Genomic DNA, 18643 nt, shown 5'->3' with positions numbered 1-18643 from the left:
ACAAACAATGATCCTTCTTTGAGCGACTACGACCTCTTTGTGGCCCAATTCAAAGAAAGGTTTGATCGTCCTGAAATATTGTTTACATCTCTTGAAGCCATCCTTGATGTTAGACAAGGAACAACGGATGTGCAGACCTATATCTCCAGATTCTTGAGACTGGCATCCAAGGCAGACTGGCCCGATTCAGCCAAACACACCATATTCAGGAGAGGTCTACACGAGGATATCAAGGACGAATTGGCTCGCATCGCTCAACCAGCTACCTTTCAGGATTTGATGACTATTGCTCTACAAATAGAGTTTCGTCTGCAGGAACGTCGTCCGGAAAGAAGAAGACCACGTTTATCTTTTCAACCGAGTACCCCCACTCCGCCTCCCAGGGAATCTCAAGCGGCAGAAGAACCCATGCAGATTGGTACCACCCGTGGCCCTTTGACACCTGAAGAGCGCAAGAGGCGCCGAGATGCAGGACTATGCATGTATTGTGGTTCCTCCAGACACCTACTCAGGAACTGTCCTGAAGTTCCGCCTCGCCGGAAGGAAAACGCCAGCCCCAGAACTTACGCAAGGGAAGTTTCGGGGGATCTCTCTGCTATCCTTGCTTCAACACAACCCCAGTAGAGGAAGACAACCGTCTAATGGTTTTCAAGGTTTTGCTGTGGCTGGATGCCTCCACTCCATTGGAAGTTTTGGCCATGTTAGATTGTGGTGCCGCTGGCAATTTCATTGATGTGGAGTGGGCCAGAGCTAACCACATTCCTGAACGGCTCAAATCAAGAACCATACCTGTAGAAGGAGTAGACGGAACTCCTCTTTCTTCCGGGCCAATTATCAAGGAAACCACTCCAATACGAATGCAGTTGGGACAACACCAAGAGGAAGTGGTGTTTGACATTATCCGAGCAGCTCATTTTCCCTTGATAATTGGAATACCCTGGTTAAGGAGACACAATCCTTCCATTGATTGGGCCTTGAACAAGGTAAGCTTTGACTCATCATACTGCGAACGTCACTGCATGACAGTTCCTCTTATTGGACCATTAAAAGAGGAAGAGACTATCAAAACCGTGTCTTCTGTTCCGTTACAATACCAAGGTTATGCCGAAGTCTTCCAAGACGTAGTACCAAGGCAGTTACCCCCACACCGAGCAGAAGATTGTTCAATCGAATTGATCCCTGATGCACAAGTTCCGTTCGGTCGGATGTATCCGTTATCTTTACCCGAAAAGAACGCCTTGAGAGAATACCTGGACACACACCTTCAGAACGGGCTTATTCAAGACTCCAAGTCCCCTTGTGGAGCATCATTGTTCTTTATTCCTAAAAAAGACACTTTGGAATTAAGACCCTGCATAGATTATCGAGGTCTCAATCAGGTGACTATCCGAGACAGATATCCGATGCCCTTGATTAGAGACATCCTGGAAGCAGTCCAGGGTTCACATTACTTCACCAAACTAGATCTGCGAGGAGCGTACCATCTCTTGAGGATCCACCAAGGAGACGAATGGAAGACGGCATTTAGGACACCCCTTGGGCTATTTGAATACAAGGTAATGCCGTTTGGATTAGTCAATGCTCCTGCCATTTTTCAAAGATTCATGGACAAGTTATTTTCAGATCTCCTCTATTTGTCGGTAGTAGTCTACCTGGACGATATTTTGATTTTCTCCCGCAACTTAGAAGAACATAGGAATCAAGTCAAGGAAGTACTACATCGACTGCACACCAACCAACTTCTGGTTAAACCAGAGAAGTGTATCTTCGAAGCCAAGACCGTTTCCTATTTAGGCTTTATCCTTTCGAAGGAAGGTATACAGATGGACAATCGCAAGACTCAAGCAATACTGGAATGGAAGGAACCAAGATGTGTTAAGGATATCTAAAGATTCTTGGGCTTGGCAAATTTCTACAGACGATTTATACCCAAATTCTCTGATCTAATCCAACCAATGACCAAACTCCTTAAAAAAGGGGTCAAGTTCGAATTTGCCCAAGAACAAAGACAAGCTTTCAACACTCTTAAGGAACGGTTTACCACTGCTCCCGTTTTGGTTCAACCAGATCAAGACAAACCGTTTATATTGGAGACAGACGCCTCGATAGGAGCAGTAGGGGCGGTCTTGTTACAGAAAACAGAAGATGGTATTGAACATCCAGTGGCCTACTACTCTAAAACCCTCACGAGCAGTGAAAGAAATTATTCAGTTCTAGAGAAGGAGTTATTAGCCATCAAGTTAGCATGCCTAGAGTGGCGCCATCTTTTGCAAGGAGCCAAGCATAGTTTCCTCATTCGTACTGATCACCGAAACCTGAAGGTCCTTCAGCAGATGGAGTGTTCCAATGCCCGTCACGCTAGATGGGCATATTTTTTCCTTCAGTTTGATTTCAGGATTACCTACATTCCAGGAACGGAAAACCAGGTAGCTGATGCTTTGTCACGCATTCAAGGGGAGAAGATTGGTACCTACCAAGGGCATGACCTTCTACTACCTGGCCTAAGAACGGTCGCCTTAGTGGGGACGTTCGGACAGCAACTGTTGCAACAGTATCACCAGGAAAGGGAGTTCCCTCGGTCTGTAAGACAAGGCAGTGAAGGACTCTTCTATCACGAAGAAGCCTTGTACATTCCTTCCAAGTCCTTACAAGAACAAGTACTCAGATGGTGCCACGATACACCGTTGGCTGGTCATCCAGGCGTAAAGAAGACTCAAGAGTTGATCAAGAGATGTTTTTGGTGGCCTTCAATCCTTCATGATGTTAACAGCTATGTGTCATCTTGTCCAGTGTGTGCGTGTAATAAGCAGGTCACTGGAAAACCAATTGGACTCCTTCAACAACCACCACTACCAGGGCGACCATGGGAGCATATCTCCACTGACTTAATAGTTGAATTACCCATATCTAGGGGTATGAATACGATAATGGTCACGGTAGACTCATTCAGTAAGATGGCTCATTTCTCACCCATTTCACATCTTCCTTCGGCCCCAGAGGCAGCGGCCATGTTCTTACGGGACATTGTTCGGCTACATGGTCTCCCAAGAACCATCATTTCGGACAGAGGTTCACAATATACTTCAAGATTCTGGTCCACCTTATGCCGACAATTGGGGGTACACAGAGCCCTATCTTCAGGCTATCATCCCCAAAGTAATGGCCAGACAGAAAGAGTTAATGCCACACTTGAGCAATATCTCAGATGTTTCTGTAGCAACAAACAAGAAGAATGGGCCTCATTCCTTCCTCAAGCCGAATTTGCCTACAATAACTCATACCATACCTCCATTCAAATGAGCCCCTTCTTTTGTACCTATGGCTATGATCCTCAACCCCTACCTCGGACAGGGGTACCTTCCACTAGCACCCCGGCGATTGACAGTCTACTAACTGAACTTGCAGAAGTCCAGAAGACGGCAAAGAAGGCACTGGAGGATAGCAGACAATCACATAAGAAGTGGGCTGATTTAAGGAGACGAACCAACCCAGACTGGAAGCCAGGTCAGCTGGTATGGTTGGCTACCAAGTATCTACCAAGATGGGTCCATACTGGCAAGTTTGCTCCTCGCTACCTGGGACCCTATCCCATCCTCTCTCAGGTTAATCCAGTAGCTTACAAACTCCAGTTGCCCAGGAGTTTACAACGGATACATCCTGTGTTCCATGCCTCTTTATTGAAGGTACACACACTAGACCCGTATCAAAGAAAGCCGTTGAGCCTCAAGCCTCCCAAGACACAGACCCCAGAAGAATACGAGGTGGCCTATTTAGTGGACTCTCGGTATCGCAAGGGGAGAGTGCAATACTTGGTTCATTGGAGGGGCTTTTCTACAGAAGAAAGAACATGGGAACCGAAGAGCCACATCCATGCCCCACGGCTGCTGAGAAAGTTCCATCTTCTCCACCCAGGGAAACCTGGAGGGCTCCCTAGGGGGAAGGGTTATACTGTCAGACTTCGCCCGTGGAGCTTGTGGAGGACCTGGAGGTTATGGCCCCCGGTCTAGTCCTCACCCAAGATGGCGGCCGCAACTATAAGACGAGACCACGCCCCCTCTTCGGCGCGTTGTATCTGTCCATGTCTTTGTACGCCGTCAACGCTGTGTTCTGCTGCCGGTGTGTCTGGATCCCGCTCCGAACCACCCTTGCCGTTCACTTGCTTCCCCTTACCTAGTTTCTATTCCTAGACGCTCTCCGTGTACTCCTCTTCCTTTATTTCTTAGTTTCATTTCTTTTTTCATCCTCCTTCTATTATCGTCCGGGAGCCTTGCTCTAACGCTCCTGTTTAGTTTCCGGTTCCGCTTGGTAAGCGTCTCCGGTAACTACTATTTTCTTCCTCTTGGTCTCATCTCACGGTAGGTGTTTCCGTTGTTCCCTGTTGGATTTGGGGTGTTTCCTTTCTCCTCTAACATCCATTGCTTACCTTTCTTCCGTGACACTATTTCCGGGTTTTTCACCCGATCTTCAGTTTCTGTCTTTCTCTCCCTTGTCTCAAGATCTTCCCTGTTCCTGTCATTACACCCACGCTTAGTTTTGCTCTTTGGGCCATTCCCTGTATCCTGTTGATCTTTTGGACCTCTGCTTGCATTTATCCTGTTTTCCGGAATTGCCTCAAGACTGAAGGACAAGGCTTGTGAAGTCAGCCATTTATTCATCTTTACAATTCACCCAGGGTTTTTTGGTGCCCGAGAGGCTTTTTCCCTGGTACTTTGGGGGTCTAGCTCCTCGGGGTTCACCTTTGATAGGTTACACTTCCTGTCAAGGTGGCCTCTGAGGGAGCTAGGCCCTATTTACACGACAAGAAGAGGAAGTCAAGGAAGGGACAGTCCTCAGAAGACCGGCAGTTGTGCAGGAAGACCCCCGCCAGTTCCAAGGACAACTCTTCTGAAAGTATTGGTGAGGAGGAGGTTGGGGAGGTCGGTCCTTTGTCTGACACCAGCTCCCTACAAGGCATTGTGGGACTTACAACTGTGTCCATGTTTAAGTGGCCACCACGCATGGATGGGTTTGTAGTTACACTTGCCCTCTCACCAAAGGTACCGATTGAGGTATCTTCTTGTCGGTTTCTCTGTCTAATCATGTGTTTGAGTGAGGATCGACTGACACTGTGTGTGTGTGTGTGTGTGTTGTAAGAGACAGATTTGGGTTGAGTCTTGCTTTCGGTCTTGCTTTCCACAGTAAATTTCAGATGTTTGTTTGTTTGTTTATTTATTTGGTAATGCGCGATGTGATGATATTGTGCGCAAGTGAATGCTATCTCAGAGAATTCTGAGTGAAGGCGTTCCAAAGAATGTTCTTTGTGTGTGTGTCAGTTAGGGGTAAGCTAGGTTGAGGGAGGTGGGTGTCTCCTTTCTTATGTGTAATTGTGGCTCAAGAAGATACCTGGAGATTGTATCCTGTCAATCAACCTTCCAGTGTCATCTTTACCTAAGTCCTGAAACCAATCATCACTTCGTTCTTTGGGTGTTCCTACCTCCTCTTTATGGAGGACAGAAAGATCTTTTCCTTTCCTGCCATCACCATTGACCTTTTTTCTGATGATTTCTGACTATCGCTTGGCCATCGGCCACTAGATGCCACTTCCTATCTAGTGCTGCGCTCATCTCAGATCAAAGTTAGCTACTTGCCCAGAATGCTAAACCTCTCGCCCTCTTCAACAGTGATCGAAAGCTCCAACAATACATCACTTCGACGGCTAACGCTGCAAGGATCAACCTAGTGAATATCCGAAAGACCTGCCCTCTTCTCACCGACCACTCAACAAAAACTCCCATCTCCACTTTGGTTCAGAGTCGACTGAACTATTTGTGTGTTCATGGGCCTTCCCCTCAACTCTTTTCCTTCCTTTGACAAAATTAGAAACTTTTTAAATTTGCACCCTCTTCAGCTTCCCATTTGTCACTCAAATCTTATTACCGTATCCATGCTGGCCGGCCCTCTCTGCACAAATGGTCAATCTACACATTTCGGCTAATGAACTTCAAAGCTATCCAGGCAAGGATTATCCCCCTCGCTCACCTCGCTACTGATATCACCCGATACTCCACATCTTGCACCCTCCGGCCTAGCACCAGTCTTTATCTTACTGTCACTCCCCCTGGGCAACCCCTCGATTAAGCTTCTTCTACCCCCTCTCCTCCCACCACTGGAGCCCCCACCACAGAAATCAGAATCTCCATCAACATCCATTCATTTAAGATGGCCTTCAAGTTCCAATCCCCTTTACATTGAAAGTGTCAGCAAACTATCGAGGCATGGTGTTCCACCATCTTAAACCTCTCGCTAACGGCCACCATTGTCATTACATTGCAAATGCCTTCTTCTTTGCTTCTCCCGTGTGCTTGCATTTTGCCGGTTCATGCTCCACCTCCCGGATCATCACGTGGTTCATTTTCCATCATGCAAATTCAATTGTAAAGCATCTGCTGTCAGGATTGCTCTGGTTACTGTTAATGAAACAACATGTCCAGCTCAATAATTGCAATTAGCATGACCCTGAGCATATGTTGGCTACTGGCGTGTATGGCTTCACCTAGCATGCAATGGCTGTGTCTCTGCGTTTGAGGCTGCACCTTGGCTTTTATGGCAATAGTTTGATATGGATGCTGCCCCCCGAATATATGATGGGCGGAGCGAGACATATGAGTCTGAAAGATGCCTTGATAATTATGTGTCTTTTGTTGGTTGCTATATATGCCCTTGTGGGGCCTTTCAAATGCATGTATGTAAGGCGTAAATTATAAAGAGAGAGGTTGGTCCTCTGGTGTAATAAGGTAAGTTCGATCGGCACATGTACTAAGCGCATGTAGAAATCACACACCTTGCCTGTACAGTCATCCATCCAATCATATACAACTCTGGTAACAGCTGTTCAGCTCAGTGTAAACACATACGCACATTTCCATGGTAGCCACTCATTGATTCCACAACCCACTGCAGCAAATACATTATCAGAGCCATCCAACAGTCACCTGTCATTGGAAAGGCAGTCAAGTGGCCTCTACTGCTTGCCCCATCATTGGCATGTGCATGGAGCTTCACAAGTGAGCACTTGCACACACATGTACGCACCCACCAGCAAAGCTTGGTTGGGTACTGACTTAAGAAATCAGTTCTGAATTAACTTTCAGACGCAAACGCAAGTCCTTAATATTCACCTCTGTTACTTTCAAAAAGCCTGAAAAATCGGCCACCACATTCCCATGTGTCAGCATGGCACCTTTGGGATTACCTGTAAAGAGACAAATAAGATCACTGATGCATTGTAAGAAAGAATTGAGGATCAGTGCTAAAGGGACAGACTGAACTCTGGTGCTAACCTTTGATCTCTTGTGTGCCTGGGATAACGTGGATTAGCACATTGAGATTGTTATTGACCTCCACTCAGCCAATCAGAATGTTCAGAATGCAGTCAATAACTACTGGTATTGACTGCATTCTGAACATTCTGTCTTCAAATGCGGACATGGAAACAACAATGCAATTTCCAGGAAATATTTCTTTCAACATGACACAAAGAGAAAGCTTAACTATGGGAAAATCCTTTCACTTTCTTATAGAGAAACTGTTGACTTTTACATGACACATAATCAATGTTCATGTTAAACCCGCTGCAGTTTTACCAGGTTTGCAATTAAAAAGCTTTAAACATGAAGACAATCTTGCTATTCAAATAATACATGATAAAACCACATTTAATTTACTAACTCAGTGTGTCTATTTACTTTACTCACCATTAATTAAACCTATTTTACTTCACCTTAAAACTTCAAAACATTTAATGCTACCACCAATACGTGCTAAAAGCTGCATAGACCTCAGGAGAGGTCACATCGGTCATTATCCTCTAGGATAATGACCCTTTCCCAACATAGCACACGATAATGACCCCTCCCTAAGTCTACAAGGCTATATTGATTTATGTTTGCACATGAAATTCTCATTATTCAATTTTTTTAGGCTTGGACAATTCATAATCAATTGAACATAAGATCCCATTAAGAACCTCACGCTTTGAACCCCTTTTCCTCCCACCCTCTCCCTTCCCCCACTAGATCGGATCCAAAACCAAACATATATTGAATATTGGGGCCACATCCCTCATCACACCCAGTTGATCCCACCAAATCTTATTTTCGTTAAAGTGTTCTTGATCTTTTCTAGAAGCCATCCCCCACTCCTGCATACAATGACTTGTCCAAAAACATGTATTTACGTGTCCATTAATTAAAGATTTCATGCCCTCGTCCATACCCGGCATGTGAGTGAACAGTAATCTTGTGCCAAGTAGACCAGTGCCCGCAAACATTTCAAAATTAATTCGACTGTTAATTGCTATTGGCAGTCAACCTCTCCATTACCATCATTTGGCATTGCTTATTCAGCCACAAATGCTAGCTATGTTTTATTGTATGTTTAATGGCCAAGGGGTTGAATCGACTAACTAATGAATGAACATCTTTCATTTATCTGTCTAGAAAGCGTGTAAAAACCTGCCCGTCTCGTAAATTCTACCAGATTCAATGAACCAAGACTAATGAACTCCACCTTACCGACACGCATGCACCATGAGTGCCGTGACACGGTAGCAAGTCATCAAATTCACAAACATTTTCTGATGTTTCGTTCGCTTTCTGCAGCTGCAGGAGTTGAGACATGCTGGGTATGACATCGCCATGCATGTCGCAACTTCCCTTAATGCCTTCACAGTGGGCAACCTTGACACGCCAGGATCCACCACTCTTCTTAATTGCCCTAAACTGTCTTTGGTTACAGCCCATCACTGGAAATGAGGATGGACATTGAATGTGGGAAGCCAACTCCGGTGACACCACCACTAATGCCGACTCTGCCTACATGTGGGTGGATGCCATAAGTGCCCGTTTTCAGTATGTTTAATACGCGCAGCCCTTCCTAGGCTTTTGATCCCAAACGGACTTTCCAGTTAGAAAGGGTGAACATGTATGTGAGTGCAATGAAAGACGGGAATGATACTGTAAGGACATCTCTGCTCCTCACTGTGCAGGAGTGGATACAGTGATAGAATGCCATATGTGAATTTGAATGGCCTGAGATTGTTTGATTTTTCTATGGTAGCAGATCCCACTTTCTCTGAAAATGGGGTCTGCTAATCAGACTTCCCTTTCATAATGCTCTACGCAGAAAAGCATAGGGCAAACATGTACTTCTGCTAAACCTCCCTAATTACACATGTAAGTAGGTGCCTTTTAGTGTGGCAACACGGCAGTCATAAAGTAACACGTGAATTCTTGCCAACACCGGATGGAACCAAATGTCCAGCAGACAGAGTCTGCTTTAATTGTGGGTGGTCCTGATCCTAAATTAAATGATGCAAATATGTGCTCCCAGAGCCTGGCGGAAGATGGAAATCTAAATATAAGCCAGGTTTTGACATAGTGACCTGCCTCTGGGAATCTGCAATTATACTGGCCAAAAACCTATATGTGCCATATTATGGTCAGCTTGGTTGCTAGTGACTCACTGATGGGTCCTTTTGTGTATTAGCGTGTGGGAACTGGGTTTCATTCAAAACAACCAAATGGGCCCAGCCCACAAAGTCCCCCTATTGATGCTTCTGGGAAGGCTTGTTACCTCCTCCAGAAGACATGAAATCTCCTGAGGCGGCTAGCTATGAACAACTGCTTTACAGGCAAGCCCAGTCAAATAATGGAGAGCTCACCAGGGTGGCAATGAACGGACATTCTTGGATGTAGGAAGACAGAAGATGGGGGTGGAGTAGAGTAGCCCAGGGGAGGACTTCCCACAAGAGAGGTGTTCCACCATCTTTGAATTTCCTAGGGTTTCCAAACTTACTGCAGACAAAACACTCTGGGTATGTCATTACCATGCATAAGGCTATAAATAGCAGCCAGGACTGAACCCCTTACAGAAGGCTAGAAGGGAACAATTTGCTTTAGAGGATTCCCTATTTAAGTGAGTGAGGATTATTCCCCCCAGGTTGAATCATCTTTGACTACGGAAGGATTACACCTGGAATTCTCTTCAAGGTACAGTATGCTCCAAAGTCCTCTTCTAAAGAGTTGAAGACAAAAACGTCCATTAAAAGCGCAAGTCTTTTCTCACAAACATCCCAGAAGAAATGTTGGGGTGCCCTGCTGGCAGAACAAGACCTACTGCAGGCTGAGACCACTGATACCCAGAAACCTGCTCACTTGAGGCAGCAGACCCTGCAAGTGCTCTCTAGAAACCTTACCGGCTGTGAAGTACAGAATAAAAGACTTGCATTGAGCCTGGGGACCCTGGAAGGGGTCTTTCATCACCCAGGAGTCAAGAAACAGCTCTGGATCCTGTTTTCCAGTTTGGATCAATTTCCGTATCCACATCGCATTGTTCCTCCGATTTAAGCCAATTTGACTGATTCAAGACAGTGATTTGATCCATCGCCTGCCCATTCTCACCTGGTTTGAGACGATCACTGCTACAACACTGCATCACATTTTTGGACCTACTGTCTTGACTATTGTGAAACATTGGGAAGAATCGATCCAAACTGTCTTGACGCTGACTCAACCCACTCCAAAATAACTAAAACCCTGACTCGATGATGCAGAGCCACAAGAACACAAGGTTCTGTCATCCTGGCCTGCTTTATACGACCATAGTGCCTAGTAAGACTGCACTCTCTACCTTTTTTAAAGACATTGTCAATGAAAATTACATTGCAGCTGTAATTATTGCTTGTGAACGACTTCCTTCAGACCGAGACTGTCCCCAGTCATTACAACGTCTGCATATTCTGTGTCTTCTTTCACAGAGGTGGGTTATAAGAGTTTTTATTAGTCGTGTGTATTTTAATTTTAATTAAAGTATTCTATTTTTATGGAACCTTTTTTGAAAATTCTTTTAGTTTGATATCACAGTACTGTTGTTGGTTTGGTATGCTTCTGGGCTTGCTCACGTCGCTCCTGAAGAGTGTAGCCTGCCTTGGGCCCGTGCTACCTTAAAGAGGACAAGAAGTTATACCAGTTGGGCTCTGCCTTTATGAATGGCATCACTGCTTGGTTAGTAGTACTGTGGGGCTTAGCATTGCTCACAAGTCTCAGGAGGATAGCTCAGGGGCAACACGCTCGTCTTGGAAGCAAGACGATGAAGAGCATCACACGTTCGATCCCCTGGTCCGGGCTTAGAAACTTCTGGGTATTAAGTGTGTTATAAATAACCCATTACAATTACAATCCCTGTACTCCTGTGGAACAGTAGTCCTTTCATCACACATGCTCCCAGCATTTTAAAAACACAATTAGTGAGGGCAGCTACAGCACCATAACAAAGACCTTCACAGCCCACTTATTTATATGTATGTGTGTTGGGTAGTGCTTGGTCACAATTAGTGAGGGCAGCTGCAGCACCGTAACAAAGACCTTCACAGCCACTTATTTATATGTATGTGTGTTGGGTAGTGCTTGGTCACAATTAGTGAGGGCAGCTGCAGCACCATAACAAAGACCTTCACAGCCCACTTATTTATATTCATGTGTGTTGGGTAGTGCTTGGTCACAATTAGTGAGGGCAGCTGCAGCACCATAACAAAGACCTTCACAGCCCACTTATTTATATTTATGTGTGTTGGGTAGTGCTTGGTTGGCATGTGGTGAGAAATGGAAAAGGAAGGGAGATGTGTTGTATTGTGCTTGGATGGATGCATGGAATGTATGATGTCAGAGAGAATGCTGTGAGACTGTTGTATGAGTGAGAGAGTGTTAATGGGATAAGGTTCTAAACTCGGGCACTTGGAGAGATCTTGCCTGGGTGATTGGTGCCAGTGGGCTCCTAAGAGATAACTTGATGTGACCTGATACTTAAATAAAACCGAAAAGTGCCTGTAACTGATCTGAAGAGCCTGCAGACCTGCTTCATTTCACTAAACACTTTAGGGCATGTGACTCTCTACCAATAACCAACTCTCACGCAAGAGAGCCCCCTTCCACACCTTTTGCATTTCACTACCCCACACACCGGAAGTAGGAGTCCCATACCTTCACCCCACTTGGCATTTAAAGAGCACAGTGTCGCTCTGTACCCCAGGACTACCCCACACACCGGAAGAAGTAGTCCCATACTTTCACCCCAGAAATAAGTGGAAAAGATCTGCAAATACAAAAAAATTTATAAGGAATATGCCATTACCAACTCGACCAGCAATATTCGCACGAGCAGAGAAGGAAATTCGAAAACTAACAACGTCAGAAAATCAAGCCATCTCCAAAAACACTGAAAAGAGGAGCCCATGTAGGAAACGTATGCGGGGAGATACTTCAGGAATAAGCACAGCACAAATCATCTCAACCTCGTCAATAGAGCTTTGCAACCTGTCAACATATTCGCATAATAGCGACAGAAATGATGACGCAGCCGTGTTTGAAAACGTATGGCAAGACGAGGATCAACAAAAACAAAATTTTCCAAAAAGGGTTCCAATTCGAAGAACCAATGAAAACAACACAAAGCCTCAAATGATGGGCAAATCAAATTTAGAGAAAGAAGGAATATTAGCACAAGCTGCAAACAAATTAAATCCAAAATTAACAATAAATCAAAGGAAACAAACTGTGCATTATATATCAAAAACACAACAGTATCAGAAAAAGAAAAATGGCAACCAAATCATGAAGCTTCGACTTCAAAACATTCATACAGACGAACATGAGATGAATTTAAATCGGACAAATGTGCTGAAACTATTCCAATGCATACCCTCCTTACGGACCATTCATACGGATGACATCAAAATAGTGGAATATGCTTCTGAAAACTCCACCGATCAGGTGCTACTGCACATTATCTCAAATGCAGTGCGATCCACAATTCTACATGCCTCAGACGAACTTCTGGCATTTGGCTTTGACTTGACGGTAGAACCTCCAGAAAGCACTGAGCAGGAAAGAAGCCAATATGACGAGCAGGACACCCTTACAATGGAATCTAAAATCAACGCACTACGTCAGTCATTGGCCAATATTCAAACAAAGCAAGGAATACAAAGACAGCCAAATTAGCAATGATTGAAAAGACAAGAGGGACAAGGAAACCTCTTATCGTGGAATACACGTGGCTTTACACACTTGTTTGAAGAATTTCCTGTCTCGTCCGAAAAAACAATATTCATTTGCTTGCAGGAAACTTGGTTACGTAATAAACCATCAAAAGATGGTTTTAGCATATTCCTTAATCCTGCTGGAAAAAACAGAACCGGTCGCCCCTTCTCGGGACTCTTGACCATGATTCGAATTAACAAAGGATGGACACCAGTACAATCCCATAACCCAAATCCCTTTGTCCAAGGTACACTAATAAAATACCATCTGCCAACCAAAGAGCAATGTGAATACATGCTAATAATTAACTGCTATTGGAATCCAGCTAAAATTGCAACTGACAAATTAATAAAGTCAGTGCTGGAGCTCATAGACAATGTTATTCTAAATCATAGGAAAGTATGGATCATCTGCTGTGGAGACTTGAATTGTGCATGGTTTAAATGGGACCAAACTTCAGAAACTAATCTAAGAATTCCAAAAAACCAATTATGTAAAAGAGCAAATGCTTGGCAAAATATGATGTCAAATCGAGACCTGGGAATGATAAATGGAAACATCAAAGGAGACATTCCGGCAAAATGCACTTGGAGAGGTATCTTCAAAGGTGCAGCGAAAACCCTAGATTATATCTGGACGTCAGCAGAGATGTACGGAAAACTAATTGACATAGAAGTGATCACAACAAGAAAGAGTGATCACGAGATGATGCGTCTAAATTGGCGGGTTTCTTGGAACATGAGCGAGCCGAAAATAGCCCAGTTAACAGTAAACCCGACTGGCAACAGACTGAGAATAACTGGCCCGCAGATACGACAAGTTACTGAAACATTCTGTAGAAAAGAGGACCAAGGTACATGTGAATATGCTCCATTATTATTAAACCTTGTAAAAAACCATTTAAGCACGACTGGCAAAACACACAAATATAATTTCAGCAAAGTGATCCAAGACGCTAAAAAAGTACTAAGAAGTGACGTGAGAAAACTGAAAAAAAATCACAAAACGGGTGATGCTCGAGTAAGTATAAAAGATCGGCGCAAACAATATAGGAATTGGATTAGATCACAGAAAGCAATCATTGACCAAGATCGTGCGGAAAATATAATGAAACTTATGCTAAAGAAAAACTCCAGAGACATATGGTCAATATTAAATGCTGGATCCCTGAAATTCCAACCAACAATTGTAAACGGTCTAGCAGGAAACATTTGGGTTGACCATTTTACAAAGGTATATAAAAGATCTTATTGGGAACCAGCAATAGAACTTAACACTAAAACGAAGGACTGGGACTTAAAAATAGACGCACACGAGATCGCACATGCAATAACCAAATTAAAAAATTCCCGGGCGCCAGGTCCAGACCTGATCACAAACATAATGTTAAAACAAAACGTTGTGGAATGGTCAGTCTTTATCGAAATTCTCTTTACTCGACTCGCTACAACCAGACAAATACCCGAGTCTTGGTCAAAAGCCATAGTGGTGCCAATCCATAAAAAGGGCGACCGGGACAATCCAAATAACTATCGTCCAATCGCTCTTTTAGATACCATAGGTAAGGTTTGTGGATCTTTCTTGAGAAAGAAACTTGCAAAATGGGCAAATGATGAAATGATTGTAGACCCAAGACAAACGGGATTCACTGCTGGCGTCGGAGTGGACGCAAATCTTTGCATCTTAAGCATATTAAAAATGGAAACCATCAAAGCAGGTCAACGGATGTTTCTAGCCTTTATTGATATGAAACAGGTCTTCGACGGAATAAATCGCAGAAGGCTATGGCAAAAACTTATCTCATGGGGATGTCCGGCCAATCTACTTGAACCTATCATAGCACTCCATACTAATACATCAATACGTGTGCGATTAAGCAATAATGGAGAAATGTCAGAAACCATTGAAACTGAGAAGGGGGTAAAACAAGGGTGTCCTCTGGCATCAGAGCTATTTAAATTGTTTATAGCAGACCTACCAATTCACTTGAGAGACGTCAACTCATTTCCTCCAAAACTGAACAATACTCCAATTTCTTGCATAACATATGCCGATGACTTAGTACTACTGGATCGTACACAAGTCGGACTGCAACGATTGTTAAGCAAATTGTATAATTACCTGACAATGAATGACCTCGAAATAAACACGGCCAAAACCAAGATTCTAGAAATTGGCTCTAAAGGTAACAGAAAAGACCGAGATTTTTCATGGTCCATAAACGGTGAAAAAATAGAAAGAGTAACTTCCATAAAATATCTAGGAATACGCTTCAATAACTCCATCAGTGAAGGACCATGGATTGAAGATCTAAAAAATCGCATGAAAAGGCTGGCGCTGCAAGGAGCAAAACTAGAGAGAGAATACGGTAAATTCTCGTTGGCTCCTGTTATATTGTTCTATGCACAAAAAGTGGTACCAACAATAACCTTCGGAGCGGAAGCTGGGTGGAACATCTCAGAAACAACATGGCACCTGCTGGAAAGCATATTTTGGCGTAGAGTGTTGAATCTACCCAAAAGTGTCCACGCTGCCGCAGTAAGGCACGAATTATCACAGAATTCGTTACACTCGAAAGTTATATGGAAATCGCTCACAACATGGAGGAAAATGAATCTGAACCCCCCAATTCCAGCATATGAGATCTTCAAAATGGAAACTGGAACTCAAATAAATCTGACAACTAAATGGAACTCCAAACTAATGGAAATCCTAACCGCAGCTGATATTAAAGAAACAGAACTGTTGAATACACCTCAAATCGCAAAAAAAAAGTTTGAACGATGGTCCTGGATAATTAACAAAGAAACGCGAGATTCACTCAAATCAATGGCAAGTCTAGGGCCAATCGAAAATAAACTAAACATGCCAGCTCGATTCCTGACACGATGCCCTTCAAAGTATCATCGTATGCAGTTTCTAAGATTGAAACTAAACATATTAAGAACAAAAGAAACACTAAAGAGACAAAAAAACACAAAAATAAAGGACAGTTCCTGCAGATTCTGTAAAGATGGGATTGAAACCACCAAACACCTTATAACAGAGTGCACAGGAACAATCTCTCAGCGTAAAATACACCTGGAAAAGTTCACTCCGTTGAGGAATGATATCGACAGATGGTGGAAAAATCTGTTATCGGGCGAAAATATACAGCTAGTCTGTGCAGTAATAAATTACATGGACATGCTGTTGCCAAATCAGGAATTCTGGGACATAGACAAGAGAGTTGCCAAACCATAACCATAACCAAAGGCAAGCAGCAGTAACAAGGAATAAGGATGAAGCGTGGAAGAATGTAACAAAAGCCTTATCATAAAACATGTATTAGGCTGTAGTTTTACAAAAAAAAAAAATACTCTTGCAGTACTACACCTGCAATTCCTAGAGCGTTTTCTTTCCACACACAGAGACCTGGTGCAGCACATCTTGCTCTGGCTTTCACTCTTGAAATCTCTAAAGTGCATAGCTGTCCCTGCGGCTCTACGCCTGCAAATTCTCCAAAGCTGATAACACTATTGTCATCCTCTACTCAAAGCCCATTACATATGTCACCCAGACCTGCTCTATTTCCAATACTTCATATATTCCTAATAGTCCTTGCTGAACATATCAGCTCTAAACCTGCAAAGCCTCAGAAGTTATCACTCTAAACCAGCAATGTATGTATGGCTACAAAATGCTCGCACCCTCCATACAGCCGTAGCCATGTTCCTACCTATAAGGCAGCCATCCATTTGCACATGGAAACTTGCCTTCTGCAACAAATATTTATCAGCCTAAATTTCACTTCCCAACCTTCTTCACATGCTGAACAAACAACTGGGACCAAAACCACAGTACAGGCAGCAGCAATGCGCTTGTCACCAGGGGTCAAGTCATACAAATAAAAATGGAGGGACTCAACAAACTCAATGGGATATGACGTCACCAGAAATTGGCATATCAAGGTGAAATATGCACATTTCGGTAAATTGGCTTTGCATAACCACCCAAATTGCACAGGACGAATGGCATTTGCCTTTCATAAATTGAACACACACACAAAAAACCAAGCGAGGATACTTTTTTCTAATAGTATTTTTGAAAACGTTTAAAGGTGTCCATGTGTGAAACTCCAACAACCAATACCTGGAACTTCCTGTACCGAAATGGGGCATTTCACCTTTAGTTTATTTTTCATCAGGTTATATAGTGCAGTGTCTGGCATGCAAACCTGACGACTACGGTTCGATCCCGAGGTCGGCTTTAACTTATAAATTCAAAGAAGACATTCAATGTTTCTCAGTTTAGCTGGGGGGGACTGAGTCCACCCTCTGAAAAAAGTGAGTGGACTCCATCCACCCGCGTGTACCCTCGACTTGAGCCCTGCTTGTCACACGAAAAAAAAAATATATAACTAATGGTGACAATGTTCAGCTTTACAACCGAATTCCTCTCCCTCCGATATCGCCACATCCAATTGACATACCTCATATTTCAAAGCTGCCTTGCTGGACACTTGATCCAACAACTTTAACTTAAGATGGCGGCACTTCCATGCACTCAGTGGCTGGGATAATGGAACGCATGGAGCCATGCATCTCCTTTGCGGATAAATCCATTTACTAGGGCTCATTAAGGGTCCGGCGGTAACCGCGCCGGTGCTACTGGCGGGTTGTCGCCGGACCCGTAAATATTTACCGGAGACTGAAGTCCCTGTACCACCAGGGGATTACCACCCCGCCGGCCCGGAAAGTCAGGCGCTGGGAAATTGTAAGTCCCCATTCCCATATAGGACTCTATGGGAGTGGGGACCACGGAAGCACCAGCACCATTGCTAATGGAGCCGGTGCTTCCGTGAACGGTCTGCCTACTGTGACCCGGCAGCGTCAGACCTGTCGGGAACAGCAGCTCTGGCAGGCAGACATGTAATATGCCGGTCCGGAAACAACGGTGCCGGTAAGCTTACTGGCACCGCTGTTTCCGGACCGGCAGGGTCTAAATGAGGCCCACTGTGTCAGTTCCCAGTCACTGGAAAAACAAAACTCTCTTCTCCAACGGGCCGCTGATCCCACTGTCAAACTTGCACAGCGGTTGGAGCACGTCATCACACTCCATGTTCTTAACTTGGAACGTGCTGCTGATGTCATCATTACATCTCCACCCTGATGTGATCGGACCTCCGTTCTGCCATCAACGGTGCCTATGCACGGCACCACCTCCAGACCCACGGACTGCAGGAAAGGAAAACTCCTTCAAACATTGCCACCCTCTTAGAACAAGCCTCCACTCGTAGCGCGGTCAGTACAGCAACGCCAGGGGGCGATGGCACATGCCTGCCCTTGGCTCCGTGCTGTTTTTCTTGCCAGGCCCTCGGTCTGCTACAGCTTACGCAGCTGCCCACTGGGCACGGAAATCTCTCCTTCTCTTTTTCTGCCCCCACTTGCTATGCAGGGCGCACTGGCCACTGCAAGCGCTCGCCATTGGTATTATTCTCTTTGCCTGCAGCCAAGTAATAGCGAACACAACATCCCACTAATTTGCACTGGGCGCTGTTTCTCTTCTGCCCATGGGCGCATACTGAC

General features: G+C 44.3%; 1 protein-coding gene across 6 annotated transcripts in view; it reads right to left on the bottom strand.

Annotated features, from left to right (window-relative positions):
* The window catches only part of ACSL6 (acyl-CoA synthetase long chain family member 6), a 774575-nt gene that overhangs the window by 384660 nt on the left and 371272 nt on the right, over positions 1 to 18643 (bottom strand). For all 6 annotated transcript variants that reach the window (XM_069652522.1, XM_069652521.1, XM_069652520.1 and 3 more), the window contains one exon: positions 7158 to 7231. In XM_069652522.1, coding sequence (XP_069508623.1) covers positions 7158 to 7231 — 74 coding nt within the window. The remainder of the gene's footprint in view (positions 1 to 7157; positions 7232 to 18643) is intronic.

The sequence above is a fragment of the Ambystoma mexicanum genome, chromosome 3p, assembly GCF_040938575.1.
Source record: "Ambystoma mexicanum isolate Mex_15411 chromosome 3p, UKY_AmexF1_1, whole genome shotgun sequence".
NCBI lineage: Eukaryota > Metazoa > Chordata > Amphibia > Caudata > Ambystomatidae > Ambystoma > Ambystoma mexicanum.
The sequence above is the reverse complement of the archived record's forward strand: the minus strand, read 5'-3'. Positions and strand labels throughout refer to the sequence as shown.